Source organism: Hibiscus syriacus, unplaced genomic scaffold, assembly GCF_006381635.1.
Source record: "Hibiscus syriacus cultivar Baekdansim isolate YM2019G1 unplaced genomic scaffold, ASM638163v2 tig00110482_pilon, whole genome shotgun sequence".
Classification (NCBI taxonomy): Eukaryota; Viridiplantae; Streptophyta; class Magnoliopsida; order Malvales; family Malvaceae; genus Hibiscus; species Hibiscus syriacus.
Window position 1 is genome coordinate 2530660 of NW_024062758.1, and position 13251 is coordinate 2543910.

At 34.3% G+C, this 13251-nt stretch overlaps 1 protein-coding gene, 1 non-coding gene and 1 pseudogene across 2 annotated transcripts; 1 reads left to right on the top strand and 2 right to left on the bottom strand.

Annotated features, from left to right (window-relative positions):
- Positions 1-302: 302 nt before the first annotated feature.
- On the bottom strand, positions 303-4648 carry LOC120128741 (annotated as a pseudogene).
- Positions 4649-7877: 3229 nt separating this feature from the next.
- Positions 7878-7949, top strand: TRNAH-GUG. The gene has a single exon. It is a non-coding gene; the product is annotated as a tRNA-His (tRNA).
- Positions 7950-10213: 2264 nt separating this feature from the next.
- On the bottom strand, positions 10214-10932 carry LOC120128768. Its single transcript, XM_039146401.1, has one exon. The coding sequence runs from the start codon at positions 10898-10900 to the stop codon at positions 10406-10408; it is 495 nt and encodes a 164-aa protein (XP_039002332.1). The 5' UTR covers positions 10901-10932; the 3' UTR covers positions 10214-10405.
- Positions 10933-13251: the final 2319 nt, after the last annotated feature.

Sequence of the window (13251 nt, forward strand, 5' to 3'; positions counted from 1 at the left end):
ACAGCTCTATTGAGAAAAAAACCCCAAACGTGTGACCTCTTTAACTACAGTCCAATGCTCTCCACCAGAGAACCTTTCGTTTTTCATGAATAAAAAAAGGTAAATCCATATATAGTAATGGCGTGGCGGAGGCATAATGCCTAAAAATATACATACAACCAGGATGGAACTCAAACCTGATATTGAGGGCAAGGAATATTTAAACGTTAAAATTGGGAAGACAAAGGTTAAATTGGTTAATATTTAAATAACTACTAATTTCATGAAGTTTATGCTCATATGTTTTAGAATCTTTCGACCGAAAGCAAAAGCTATTTATACATTGAAAGAGAATAATGTTACACTTTTAAGAACCCCCAAAAGAGAGGCTGCAGTCGATGGCTCGCATTGCAATCTTTACACAACCCAGAGCAGTGCCCCGATCTTTACTTCCAAAATCGTTTGAATCCAGATGTTTAGCCGAGATCGATTGGTTTCCAACAAGGAGTTGTGCGCAACGGGATCAGAGTCTCAAAATACACACAGCCAGAGCAAAACCATCTATCTGCCATCAGAGTATTCGATCAGAGCTCACCATCCCATCAATATTCTTCTTACTCTGTCCACAAGCTGATTTCGAGCTCGATTGCTTGTTAATGGAAATTCATGGCTGTCGTCTAAAAGAAATCTGTTGACTTCCCACTGGCGATCACTAGCTGAATGTCTTCCAATTTCAGCCTACGTAAACAGTAAAGAAAACACGTTCACATATGCTAACGTATATATATTCAGCCTTGATATGAGAAAAGCCAGAACTAAAACAATAAATCCCGAATGTAAATCCTTACCGAGAAAATGCACATCCCTAGCATTTTAAGAGCCAATGTAAAATCGTAAAAAACTCGTGGCCTTCCCTTTCCAGATGACTCCACAGGGTTAGCAACCAAGAGTTCAGTATCAGGGCCTCGGTTAACAATAATCACTCGGAACGGATGAAGCATCTCCTCCTTTAAACGAGGACATAAAACATTTTGACGCTTGGGGTCCACAATCTTTTTTCCATTTGCTTGCCGAATGAAAAGGTCCAAATTCCGGTAGCCTTTCACACTTGAAGAGAATCTACCATGAGCGATCTACATGACAAACAACCATGTATTGGTAAAATGCAAGCACTGCCAGACAATAAAACCAAAAAATGTGTATCAAAGCTTACATCATTATCAAAAGAAATACTACTGATTCCGTCCGAATAAATTTAGGGAAATAAAAACATCCCATTTTCATGGCTTTCCAGACAACAAAGAACCATGATAACAAAGGCACAATAGAGATATACAGGAGAGATCAGAATCTAGAGATTGATTAATACTAACTTGATTCCATATATATTAAGCACGTCACAACAAGGTCGATACTTTTCATCCTCAAATGTAACTCTAAAGAAGCTGAATAACAGCAATCTCATGACTATTACCTGAAAATAAAAGTCTTTTGACGTCCTCAAAATGTCGTAAAAAAGTCCTTTCTGATCAACACATTGTATTTGAAGCAATGTATGAGCAGGGCTCAACCAATTATCTAAAGTAACACTGGCCTTCTTCAGTGTCATCAGATTTGCGCTCCTTTGAGCTAGCTTCTTTGCTAGCCAACTCATAAGTAAATAACTCTTCTTCAACTGCTGGAGAGAGAGACGGCAACGCCTTCAGGCTCTCATATTCAGGCCCTGCCAACTGAAGCTCGAAGCTGATACAATAATTCCCCAAAACAGCAATCAGATGCTCCTCGGTGTCTTCTCGTCTCTTCTTTGTATGTAAAAGTTCCCTGTAGTGAAACAGTTATGCATAAACAACGGGTAATAAAAAATTTTCCACCAGGTTAAGTAGACCTAACTCGAGAGACAAGAAGGAACATCAATTGCTTTGTCATATGGTTAATAAGTAACCTTTTTAGTCCAAACTATAACTTATTGAATTGTTGGGCCTAGTTAATTAACTTGTGTAAAATAAAAAGGAATGTCCATTTTCTGAAAGTTTAAACCATAAAACAAGTACACGGTATTACTCTGTTTTGATCGTGTATATACAAATCTCTTCAGCACTACATCTCATCTCGATCTCAGCTAAAAATTTACAAGATCACAAATCTTAATCTACCAAATTTGACCAATGAGCAATCTAAAACCAACATTCATAGAGGTCCAAAAAAGAAATTTAAGCAGTAAAAACAGAAATTAAACGACAAATATAACATATCATGTCATCATAATGACATCAAAGCTTTGCTTGGTAGAGTGAAAATTGGAAGGATAAAAAATTACAGAGGTAGAATTGGTGTGTTTGGTAGGAAGGACTGAAAAACTGAAAGAAAATTACATTTTCTTTCCATTTAATGCTTGGTAAGGAAGAAAAGCGAGGGTATAGAAAAATAAGCTTTGAAAACTACATATTCACATCCCTCTCACATTTTCTCACATCTTTCCCTTCCGAATTGGAATGATTTGTTTTTACTCATGAAAATGGAAAATTATCCTCCTCATTTTCTTTCCTCTCACTTTTCTTTCATGCCATGCACACTCAAAATTTATTTTCTTCCCATTTTTTCACTATCTGCTTCCATCCTTCCCTTTTTCCACCCAACCAAGCAAAGCCTAAGGTGACATTTGGTTCGCTGGAATGTTTCTGAGGGAATTAGAATCGGTGAAGGAATTAGGATCTGTCAGGAATTGGAATTCAATTCCATATTCTGTTTGGTTCGCAAACATGTCAGATGAATTTGATTTCAATAATGTAAAATGACAGTATTACCCTTATTCTTCTTTTTTTTGCTTAATTTTAGTTTGTTTTATAAATTACATGTAGCAATATATTATAAAAATTTTAAAAAAATAAATTTTAATTTTATTGATTGATTATTCATTTCAATAAATTATAAAAATCATACTAATAAACATCATAAGTTAAAATCATCCCAATTAGAGATGGTCATGGGTCGGGTTTTTTGTCCACACGACCCGACCCGAGAACAAGGGAACCTCCATCCGAGACATGACCCGACCAAAATAAAGTTTCACCCGACCCGAATATATGAATTAGAAACCCGACCCGAAATAATAATAAAATTATTTTTATTCAATAAAAACAGTGACTTAATTGGGAAAAGATATATAGAGAGGGGTATTATTGTAGTTATTCCTAAATATATAAGGTAAAATTATATATTTTTTGGGTCGGGTCAGGTATTTTTCACTCTAAACCCGAACCCGACCCGACCCGAATATCACACTTAAAAAACCTGACTCGACCCTACCAAAATAAAGTTTCACCCGACCCGACCCGAATATATGAATTATAAATTCGACCCGACACGAATATCACACTTAAAAAAACCGACCCGATCCGACCAAAATAAAATTTCACCAGACCCGAATATATGAATTAGAAACTCGACCCGAAATAATAAAAAATATTTTTATTCAATATATGAATAAGTTACCAAAATATTAATGAGGGTAGCATAGTCAAATTTCAATTCCCTCCAATAAGGGAATTGAATTCCATCATAGAATGAATGGAATTCACTTTCTCTTATTTGATGGAAATAGAAAGTTGAAGCCATGATGGATTCTAATTCTCTTGGAAAACTTGAATCAAACATGAGAAAGTGATGGAATTAGATTCTAATTCCTCTAATTCCAAGAGAATCATGCCAACCAAACGTCGCCTAAGAGTTTGTTATGCATTGCTGGGTTAACAAGAGACGACTCAAAACAAATTATGCACCCAATACAGACAAGAGTCAAATACATGTTATACAAAGTCGAAGAAAACAAAATTTGCAGCATTTCTTTATAACATAAACACTCACATCCCATCCGCGATGAAAAACAAGTCAATAACTCTTCCATCCGGCGTTGTCATAACTTTCATTCTTTAAATTGAAAACTCTGAGGTCTGAAAGTATTCTGGTAACATCTATACATAAGAAATAAATAACATCAGTTACCTACTTATCTAACTAAACATTACAAAAAAATAAAAGAATTCTTGGTCCCTAACCGTGGAGTAATCCCTTGCGGTCCAAGCAACAGAGTTTCAACAAATAAACGGAAGAAGAATGGGTTGAGCTTTCATTTTCATTTCCATTTCCATTTCCTCCTTGCTGATAATTTAAGTGAAAAAATGGAACCAAAATCGAAGGGCACATCGACAACAACCTATTTTTCAAGCTTTCCCAATCAATCTTACACGAATTCGGAACATTGGGAACCAACCAGAATACAATGCAACACCATCTACCATCCGTCGAAAAATCTAACGACAATCAAATAAAAAAAGGAAGAAGAAGAAGAAGAAATTAATATTATCAGGTTAATTTAATTTTTTTAATTAGAGAAATTAAAGGTACCTGCTCGCGTAATTGAAAGCCCGACTTCGAGAAGGGTGCGGCAAAGATCGCATCCAAGACCGGGCTTGTCGGGGCAATTAAAGGTGACGACGGTGGGATCCGACGGGTCTTTAGGTAATTGGATTAAAACGACGTCTTCACTTAGAATACCCATTGCCGTCTTCGTCTTCAGCGCCGGCGTAGTCAATGTCGGCGAAGAGAGAAGATTGGGGTGCTACGGCGGCGGGGTTTTTAGATGGTTAAGAGTTTTGGAAATAAAAACGGAGGGATGTCTTTTTAGGCTGTTTGTTGGGGTTTAGGTGGGACCCTCGTCTATGGTTATCCACGTCATAGGGTGACGTGGTAACACAACTGTTGTTGGATGTTAGATGGAAGGGTGCTTTCGTTATTTGCAATCGTGAGCTGTTGGTGATGAAGGTGCGGGGAATCTCCGCTGGATTTTAGTGGCCGTGTTATAAAATTATCAGCTTTAAAAATATAAATACATTTAATTTATTTACGTTTAATAATTAATATATTTATAAAGTTTATTTATCGATTCGTTGATTTCTATTTATGATTGTTTATTTTTTATTAATATTAATAGATACAGAGACTAAATTAAACATGAGATTTAGAGTTTAAACTAATAAATTTAAGGAATTTAAACACTTAAATATCGAAAGTTTTATATTTATATTTACTTGTATATTTTTAGCAGGAAAGGAACAATATAAATCACAGTAAAAATTCAAAAGTACTCGGGTTATCTTCAGGTTGGTTAGGGCTGTTGACTTGGTGTAGGTTTGATTTGTGGTGCACGTACTCTGGTGTTTTTCTTTTGGATAAAATTAAAAAAAAATCAATTATTCAAAAATAATACTATAGCTGGATAAAAGATTGAATGAATTGGAATTTACAAAAGAATTTTGAATATATTTTATAATATTTTTAAAATCTCATGTAAGCATTACTACTTATTTTAAAGTCGTCTTTTTTATACGACTTTGATTTTTTTTTCTTTCAGACTTTAGGTTATAATGAAATAAATAAAAATTTTACAATCAAAATAAAAGAAATGAAAAATAAGATTAAAATATAATAACTTACAAATTTTATTCAAAAGAAGAAAATGCACAATATATATTTATACAAGTACAAATCAGATAGGATAATGGCTTGTGTATAGACAATGTTTTTCTTTCATTCTAGTTTTTTTTTTTTAATTTCTTTCATTGTAACCTCTAAATTTAAAAGAAAATTAGAAAATCATCTTCTTTACAAACGATTTCCTCTTAGATTTTCTTTAAAAAAAGTTAAAATAAATTTGTTAAAAATATATGACAATTTTTTATAAGTCGTCAAACATACACGAAGACTTTAATGACTACCGTAAGAAATACCTCGAATTCTCAAGTAAACATCAACCAGAATCTTGTAACTATTTTTTTCTAGCCGAAATATTACTCCCATTTAGTCTATACTTTTATTAGTTCTAATTTCGACTGTTTTAGTATTTCAATGCTCTTAAAGTTTAAGTTTTAATCTATGTACTTTATTTTCATATGATTTGATTCTTCTTTTATATTATTATTAGTATATTTAAATTGATAGCATTTTATTTATGAAATAATAAAAATGAAGAATAAGATATATAATAATAAAGAGATGGTTGTATATATTAAAAAATAAAATATTTTTAATATTTTCTTCAAAATTTGTATTTATATTCATCAGGAGTAGATATCAAATAAAATTTTAATCTTAATACACATGAAAATCTTAATAATAAAGTATATTAAAGTCTTATTTAGTACATATAGTTCTAATCTTATTGCGCATTCACAACTAGCAAATATTCATAATACCCATCCTTAGATGTCCACTAAAGATAATGTATCTCGTTAAATTCTTATTAAAATAAAAATCTTGTAGGAAATAACAGATATTACTTTGTAATCACTTTAATTTAATCAAAATAACATTGTGAGAAAGAAATATTGGTGAAAGAAAAAGAATACATATAGCTTTAATACACATGTCATCTCACTCAAAATCTTACTAGAAAATTTTAGTGGGATAAAATTTCAGTTAAAAGAAAAAATGCAACACACATAAATTTAAGATATAACTTCAATTAAGAAAAAAAAATACAACGCATTTATTTTCTCTTATAATAACATCACATAAGATCTTTGAGTCTTCGTAAATAAATTTTAAATATAATGTTTAAATGTTGAATTATACAATATACTAATAAATAAATCTTTTAAACTGTCATTTATACGATTACAAAATATAAAAATATTATTCTAATCTTAATAAGATAATAAAATGAGAGTGTCTTAAATTATTTAGAAAGTTTGTGTGAAGTTAAGAAAAATAGGCACATAAGATCAAACCCAAACCACATGGCTTAATGGTCATTGAATAGGTAAAATGGTACCAGTTGAGATAGAACCCATGCACAAACTTTCCAATTTCAAACAATATAAATAAGACGTAGAAAATTATAAAACAATATTGAGGTAATGACTCAACTTCCCTCGAATTCCCTCGCATAGCTCGCTCAGTTGCCCTCGGATGCCCTCGCATAGCTCGTTCGGATGGCCTCGGTCGGATGACCTCGGATGCCCAGCGTGTTAGGACGTACATGGCACATGCAATCTCTTGTAGCTCGCCGGGAAGACATGGCGACCTACGGCCAACACTGTGGATTTCACCTTATTTGAGCAATTAATCTTGGGAGTGCTTTATCTCGTGTATTAATTTTTTCCAGAACATTATCTCGAAAGTTTTACCGTTCAAGAAAGCAACTGCTATTAATTTGACTTAAAACTACACATAAATTCAAGCTCATAAATTACTTACGGAAATTTTCTGAGTATTTATGAAAGTAAAAATTTTAGAAAATTATTTATGATAAATTAAATCGTAATTCATTTTTTAGAAAATTAAAAAAAAAAGATTATAATGACTAAGAGAATAAATTACATTAATCATATATTTTCAGTCAAACAAACACTAGAAAATAAAAAAAATATTTTTTAAAAAGTCAAATACAATGAAACAAACCCTAAATATAGGAATGGATCAAGGGATGTGGTCACACCCCTCTATAAATTTTTATTTCCCTTATATTTAAGTTTTTTCTTTGTATTTTTATTGTTTTTCTAATTTAGCACCCATAAAAAATTTATAACTTTAAGCTTTCTAAAATATTCAATATAACTTTTTAAGTATGTACTTCTAACAAAAATTTGTGTCGATGCCTATTAAAATTAAATAAAATGCTAAATCATCTATCAAATGGTACATGATACATGATAATTCCTTAATCTAACTTATGAAATTGTTAACTCCATCTCTAACGCACTTGATAAATCATCTATGTATACATTCGATTACATCATTTAAATTAATTTGAATGAAGCATCAATTTATTAACTGATAAGCAAAGTCAATTAAAAACTAAATAGAAGAGGGTACATTATTTGGCCGAGAAACATCACCCGGTGGCTGTAGTTTAGTGGTAAGAATTCCACGTTGTGGCCGTGGAGACCTGGGCTCGAATCCCAGCAGCCACAATCTGTTTTCTTTTTTCTCTTTTCTTTCAGAATGGAGCTCTCAACGTCGTCGTTTAACTTTCGAAGATACTTCAAGCAGAATACACGGGACAGGACTTGGCTGTCATTGAAGCTCAAACGAGTTTTCGACTGATAACCAGTTTCTAGGATTATTCTTCTTATAACTTTTTAGTGTTCGTGAGTTTTCAATGACCGAATATTTATGTATTTGTATTGAGAATTTTACATTGTACTTCTATTTAAGTTAGTCTACACTCAAAAATAAAAATAGTTAACCAATCTAAATTATATAAACAAACTATTTTATTCTTATTTATGTCTTGATTTTTTCAATAATTCACCCCACATGCATGGTTCAACTAACGGAATACTTAACTAACTATTTATTTTTGAAGTTTACAAACTACTAAATTTGGTCATTGTGAAATTGTTTGGAATTTATAGTAAACAAATAATTTTTATCCAAAACAAGTCAAACATTAATTACATGAGTGCCTAAAAGAATTTATTAGCTGTAATATTTTTTACAATATTTTATGATCCATTTTTATTTCCCAAATTAGCCTTGTTCAAAATATTAATCCAAAACCCAACTAAAGTGTGAAAAAAAAAACATAAAATTTATGAAGTCGCGCTTCATGATATGCGCTTTTTCACCTTGGCGTTAACTTGGACAAAATCATGTGAAGGCGCGCCTCATTATCCATGCTTTGTCAGATAAGTTACTAGATCGATAATATTTGGAGATAGGGTGTCTGACATGTAATGTTTCGTTGTTAGGATGTTATTAAATTGCCTCTAAATGTTTTGATATGAGAATATGATGAAATAGAGGAAGTTGTTTCACCATCCTTTGTTTATTCTCATTTGAGAAAGTGTAGGATTTGATTTTGGTCCATTTCTTTTGTTTTGCTCTTCAATAATCTTTCCATATCTGATCTATGCTGAAGCTCATTCGTTCTGCCATTTCTGATGTTTTATGTTGAGGTGGATGATGAAACTCAACCTAATTTGCATTCAACATTTATAGATTGCCAAGGCCTGCATAACAGACAATGATATCGTATACCCTTTCACTTGCGTTTTAAACCCGGGATGGGTGGTTTATTTTAAAATTATTATTTGGATCAAATATTAATATTTGAGACGTGATTATATATTTGTCGACTACTTTAGATTTTTTTTGTACATAAAAAGTTTAGGTAAAAGTGGTTTTCCTAATTCAGTTTTAAGATATACTTAAGATCCAATTAGGATTTACATAGAAATTTACAGATTGCTCACCAAAAGTGGTGGTGATAGAATTCGAACTTAACCTTACAAGTTCAAATTCCTGAATCCCAACCACTTGTATCAATAGCTAGACTACTTAGATTTAGTTATGAGAAAAATTAAAGATCATCAAAATATTATTTGCGCTTCAAATTTAATTATATACAGTTGAATGAATTTATGTATAACTGGAAATGGATCGCAGCATGATTAATCCCACAAGAGCAAAAGAAAAAATAATTTCTTTTATTCGACTTTTGAAACCATAATCAAAGCTGCCTTTGAGTCCCCATATTCATGATTCATTGAACATCTTCAATTTCAAGCTCTGATACTTTGAATATGATCACGAACTCCCTTCAGACACCTCTATCTCATTATTAGACTTATTTAAATTACCTCAACATAATGGTAATTCTATTAAAAAAGTTCGTGTTTACACTCTTACTAATTATTATCTCTGAATTAATATTCAGATGCAGCAATGTTATAAAAAGATTTAGATGATAGTGTAAAAAAATAAAAGAAAAAATGAATAAATTGATAAAATTACCTCAGCATCATAATAAGAAACATGCTACTGCTGCGAGTTTAAATGCATTCACTGAAATTTCTGATCATAAAACTGATGATTGATTGTCTCTTGTTCCCATATGTAATGGGGTAAGGAGGAGGTAAGATAGTAGACTGCCCCTAACACTAGGTTGAGAGCATCTTCCGTAGGAGACTTCCAAATTATAAAATGCCTTTCATGAGACTCGATCCCACGACCTTAAAGTTAAGAACCTTATGCTCTATCAACTGAGCTGGATGATCATTTTCAAATTTCTGATCATAAAACTGTGAATCAAAAAAGAAAAGTTACAGGTTTATTCATACTACAAGATACACATTTGTTGAAATAGAAATTAATAGCATCAACATGATCATCCAATAAATAAACCAATCATATAAAACAAAACCAATATTCAAAAACCTAAAAATTAAATAAAAATAATTATAAAGATTAGTGAGCCATGGGCCATGGCAACCGGAGGGGAATAGTTAAGGCTTCTCTGGTTAGGCAATGCAAGCATGGCAGTATGATCCAAGAAATCCTTGAGTTCCACAACCGATTGTAAAACACTTTTCAAATCATCGGCACGAGAGAAGCCCAGGGTTCCCACTCCTCTCACCGCATAACATTAGAAAGTAACGTACCCTTTTCTGAACTTAAACCTGGCCATTTCGAACCCTTTTAGCCCCCTTGTCAGCTTCTTGTTAACTTCCCCCAGGGGTATCTCCGGCGGCCAGATTTTGTCCACCGCTACCTTCATGGCTTCCGATTTGAAAACGAAGAGATCCACTTTGGATTTCTTGGTGCCGAGGCCTAGGTCAGCGTGTGCCACGCATGGTGAGCTAAGATGGTTGAAATTTGTCGGCAAGAAAGCGGTTATGGTGGGGAACGGGAGGTTGGTGTTGGATTTGTTGAACAATGGTGGGAAATCGAGTAGTTTAAGCAGCTCCGGTGGCCTTGCTCGCCTGATCGTGAAGGATTTCACGATGAACTGCCCGCCGAATCGTAGACCCTTTACTTCGTTGCTTGGCTTGAAAGAGAAATCCGATGACGGTGCTGGTGATTTGGCTGCTTGATCATTGGGGTGCTGATATTTTTGCTTCTTGTTATTCTTCTTCTCCATTGTTTTTGTGTTTAGTTGAGCAAAGGTTTTTGTTTTGGTGTGATGGCAAACCAATCCAAGGCTTTTTGGGTGGTCGAGTTATTTGCCTTTTTTTTTTAAAAATCACCGGTAATTGGTATATTTATCGATCTAACATCGATCATATTATATTTTTTGATCTAACACCCGTAGCACTAAAGCGCGCTCTCTGTCCCACGTTATATGCTGATTTGACGCCACGTGAGGTATAGCGTGCCCCCTGTACCGCGCTATACGCTGACATGGCTTATATGTGGGTATAGCGCGCCCCCTGATCCGCGCTATACGCCACGTTTATCTGACACGTGGGGTATAACGCGGCCCCTGATCCGCACTATATTTGTTTATCTGACACGTGGGATATAGCGCGGTAGAGGGGGCGCTATGCCTTTAATTACCCCTCAATCCTCCATATAAATACCTCATCCTCTATTATTTTCATCACACCATATTCTCTCAAATACTATCTCTATTTAAGGTATATTTTATAATATTTTTAATATTATGTATTTAATTTATTTAAGCATTTTACTTTATTTAATATTTTACTAATATAATATTTTTACAGATATATAATGGAAGACGGTCTACTTCGCTTGGATAGAAATCATATATTTCGACACTTTGCTGATACGGTAACATTTTAACGTTTTAATTTAATTTAAATTATTTGTAATAATTTGTTGATTTATTTAATGCATGATTAAGAATTAATTTGTGTAATTATTTAATTTTAGGAGAATGACCGTGTATTAGATCATTTTATTAGGAATCTTAAGTTAGTGATACCTAGTTGTGTCTTGTCGTAATTAGTAGAGGCTGGATTTGATTACATAGGTAGATATCAGAGTCACTGTAAGATAGAACCAGACCTTATTTCTGCCTTAGTAGAGAGGTGGAGACCGGAGACCCACACATTCCATCTTCCGTGCGGAGAGTGCACGATTACACTTAAGGATGTTGCTATGCACCTAGGGCTTCCGGTGGATGGATATGTGATATCAGGGATCTCGTAGGGTTCCTGGACTACTTTGTGTCGGGATAATCTAGGATGTGTCCCGGAAAGTTTTATCGGAGGTATGATACCGTTAAATTTGTTAAATGCCAATTTTCAAGAATTGAGCGCAGACGCCTCTTAGGATGAAGTTAAGATGTATGCACAGGCATGCATACTACAGTTGATAGTAGGGTTGCTGACGCCGGACAAATCGCGCAACCTAGTTCACTGCATGTGGTTGCGATATCTTAGCGACTTTCGTCTGGCCGGATCATTCAGTTGGGTCTCGGCAGTTTTGGCTTTGTTGTACAGGGAGATATGTGGAGCCATTGACTACAGGCGTAATGCTATCAGCGGATGTCTCCTGCTGCTGCAGTTTTGGGCATGGTATCGATTGCTCTTTTTATGTCCCGTTGTGAAGAATCCATTCGTATTTCCACTACTTCTGAGGTAATTATAAAACTGATTTTGTATATTAATAATTTTATACAGCGTATAATAATTTTTTTCCTTGAATAGGTGGTCTACTGATAGGAAAAATCATCAGGAGCTATCTGATGATTTAGAAAAAATTAGGGTGCTAATCGATTAGAAGGCTGGCACACAGATATGAATTTTAATGTTTAAAAATCGATTTTATATTATAGTTATATAATTAGATTATTATTTTGATAAAAAATTATATAATATTTGCTTTAGTTTGAATGGGTGACATATTGTACTGATGATGTGAGGCGGAGATCCCACCTGAGTTGAGGGGCCCATCAGATGTTTGGATGGCGATGGTCCCTCTGATCTGTTATGCGACCGTCGAGTGGCACTCTACTGATCGCGTGGTCCGGCAGTTTGGTTGTTTTCAACCAATTCCGGAAGCACCTCGTAATATGGATGAGTTGCATAGCTTAGATAGACGCGGCAAGACAGATACAGATTGGCTGGTGAGACATCATGAGTGGGTCGTGTTGTGGGAGGGTCGACATCGGCGCCTTCCCCGTAGAGAACCCATTTTACTTGACCTATTGAGTGTTGCTGAAGGTTATTATGAGTGGTTCAACAGTAACGGGAAACCGTTTCTATTTTCAGATGATGCATGAGGGCAGACCTTTTCACGATGTCGACAGAGACATTCACCGACACAGCACCATCGTCCCCCGACTCGTGGACGGAGAGCAGGTGCTTCCGGTTCATCCTCAGTTGCACCAGCAGGACCTTCACAACAACCACCACAGCCATTTATGATGCCGCAGCCATATATGATGCCGCCGCCTTTCCATTACCAGATGCTGTCGCCGCCTTCACTTGGTTTTATGACCCCGTCGTCACCATCGTTACAGAT

Bases quoted from the DNA above. Each gene is read 5' to 3' on its own strand.
- LOC120128768 (XM_039146401.1), bottom strand. From the start codon at position 10,900: ATGGAGAAGAAGAATAACAAGAAGCAAAAATATCAGCACCCCAATGAT.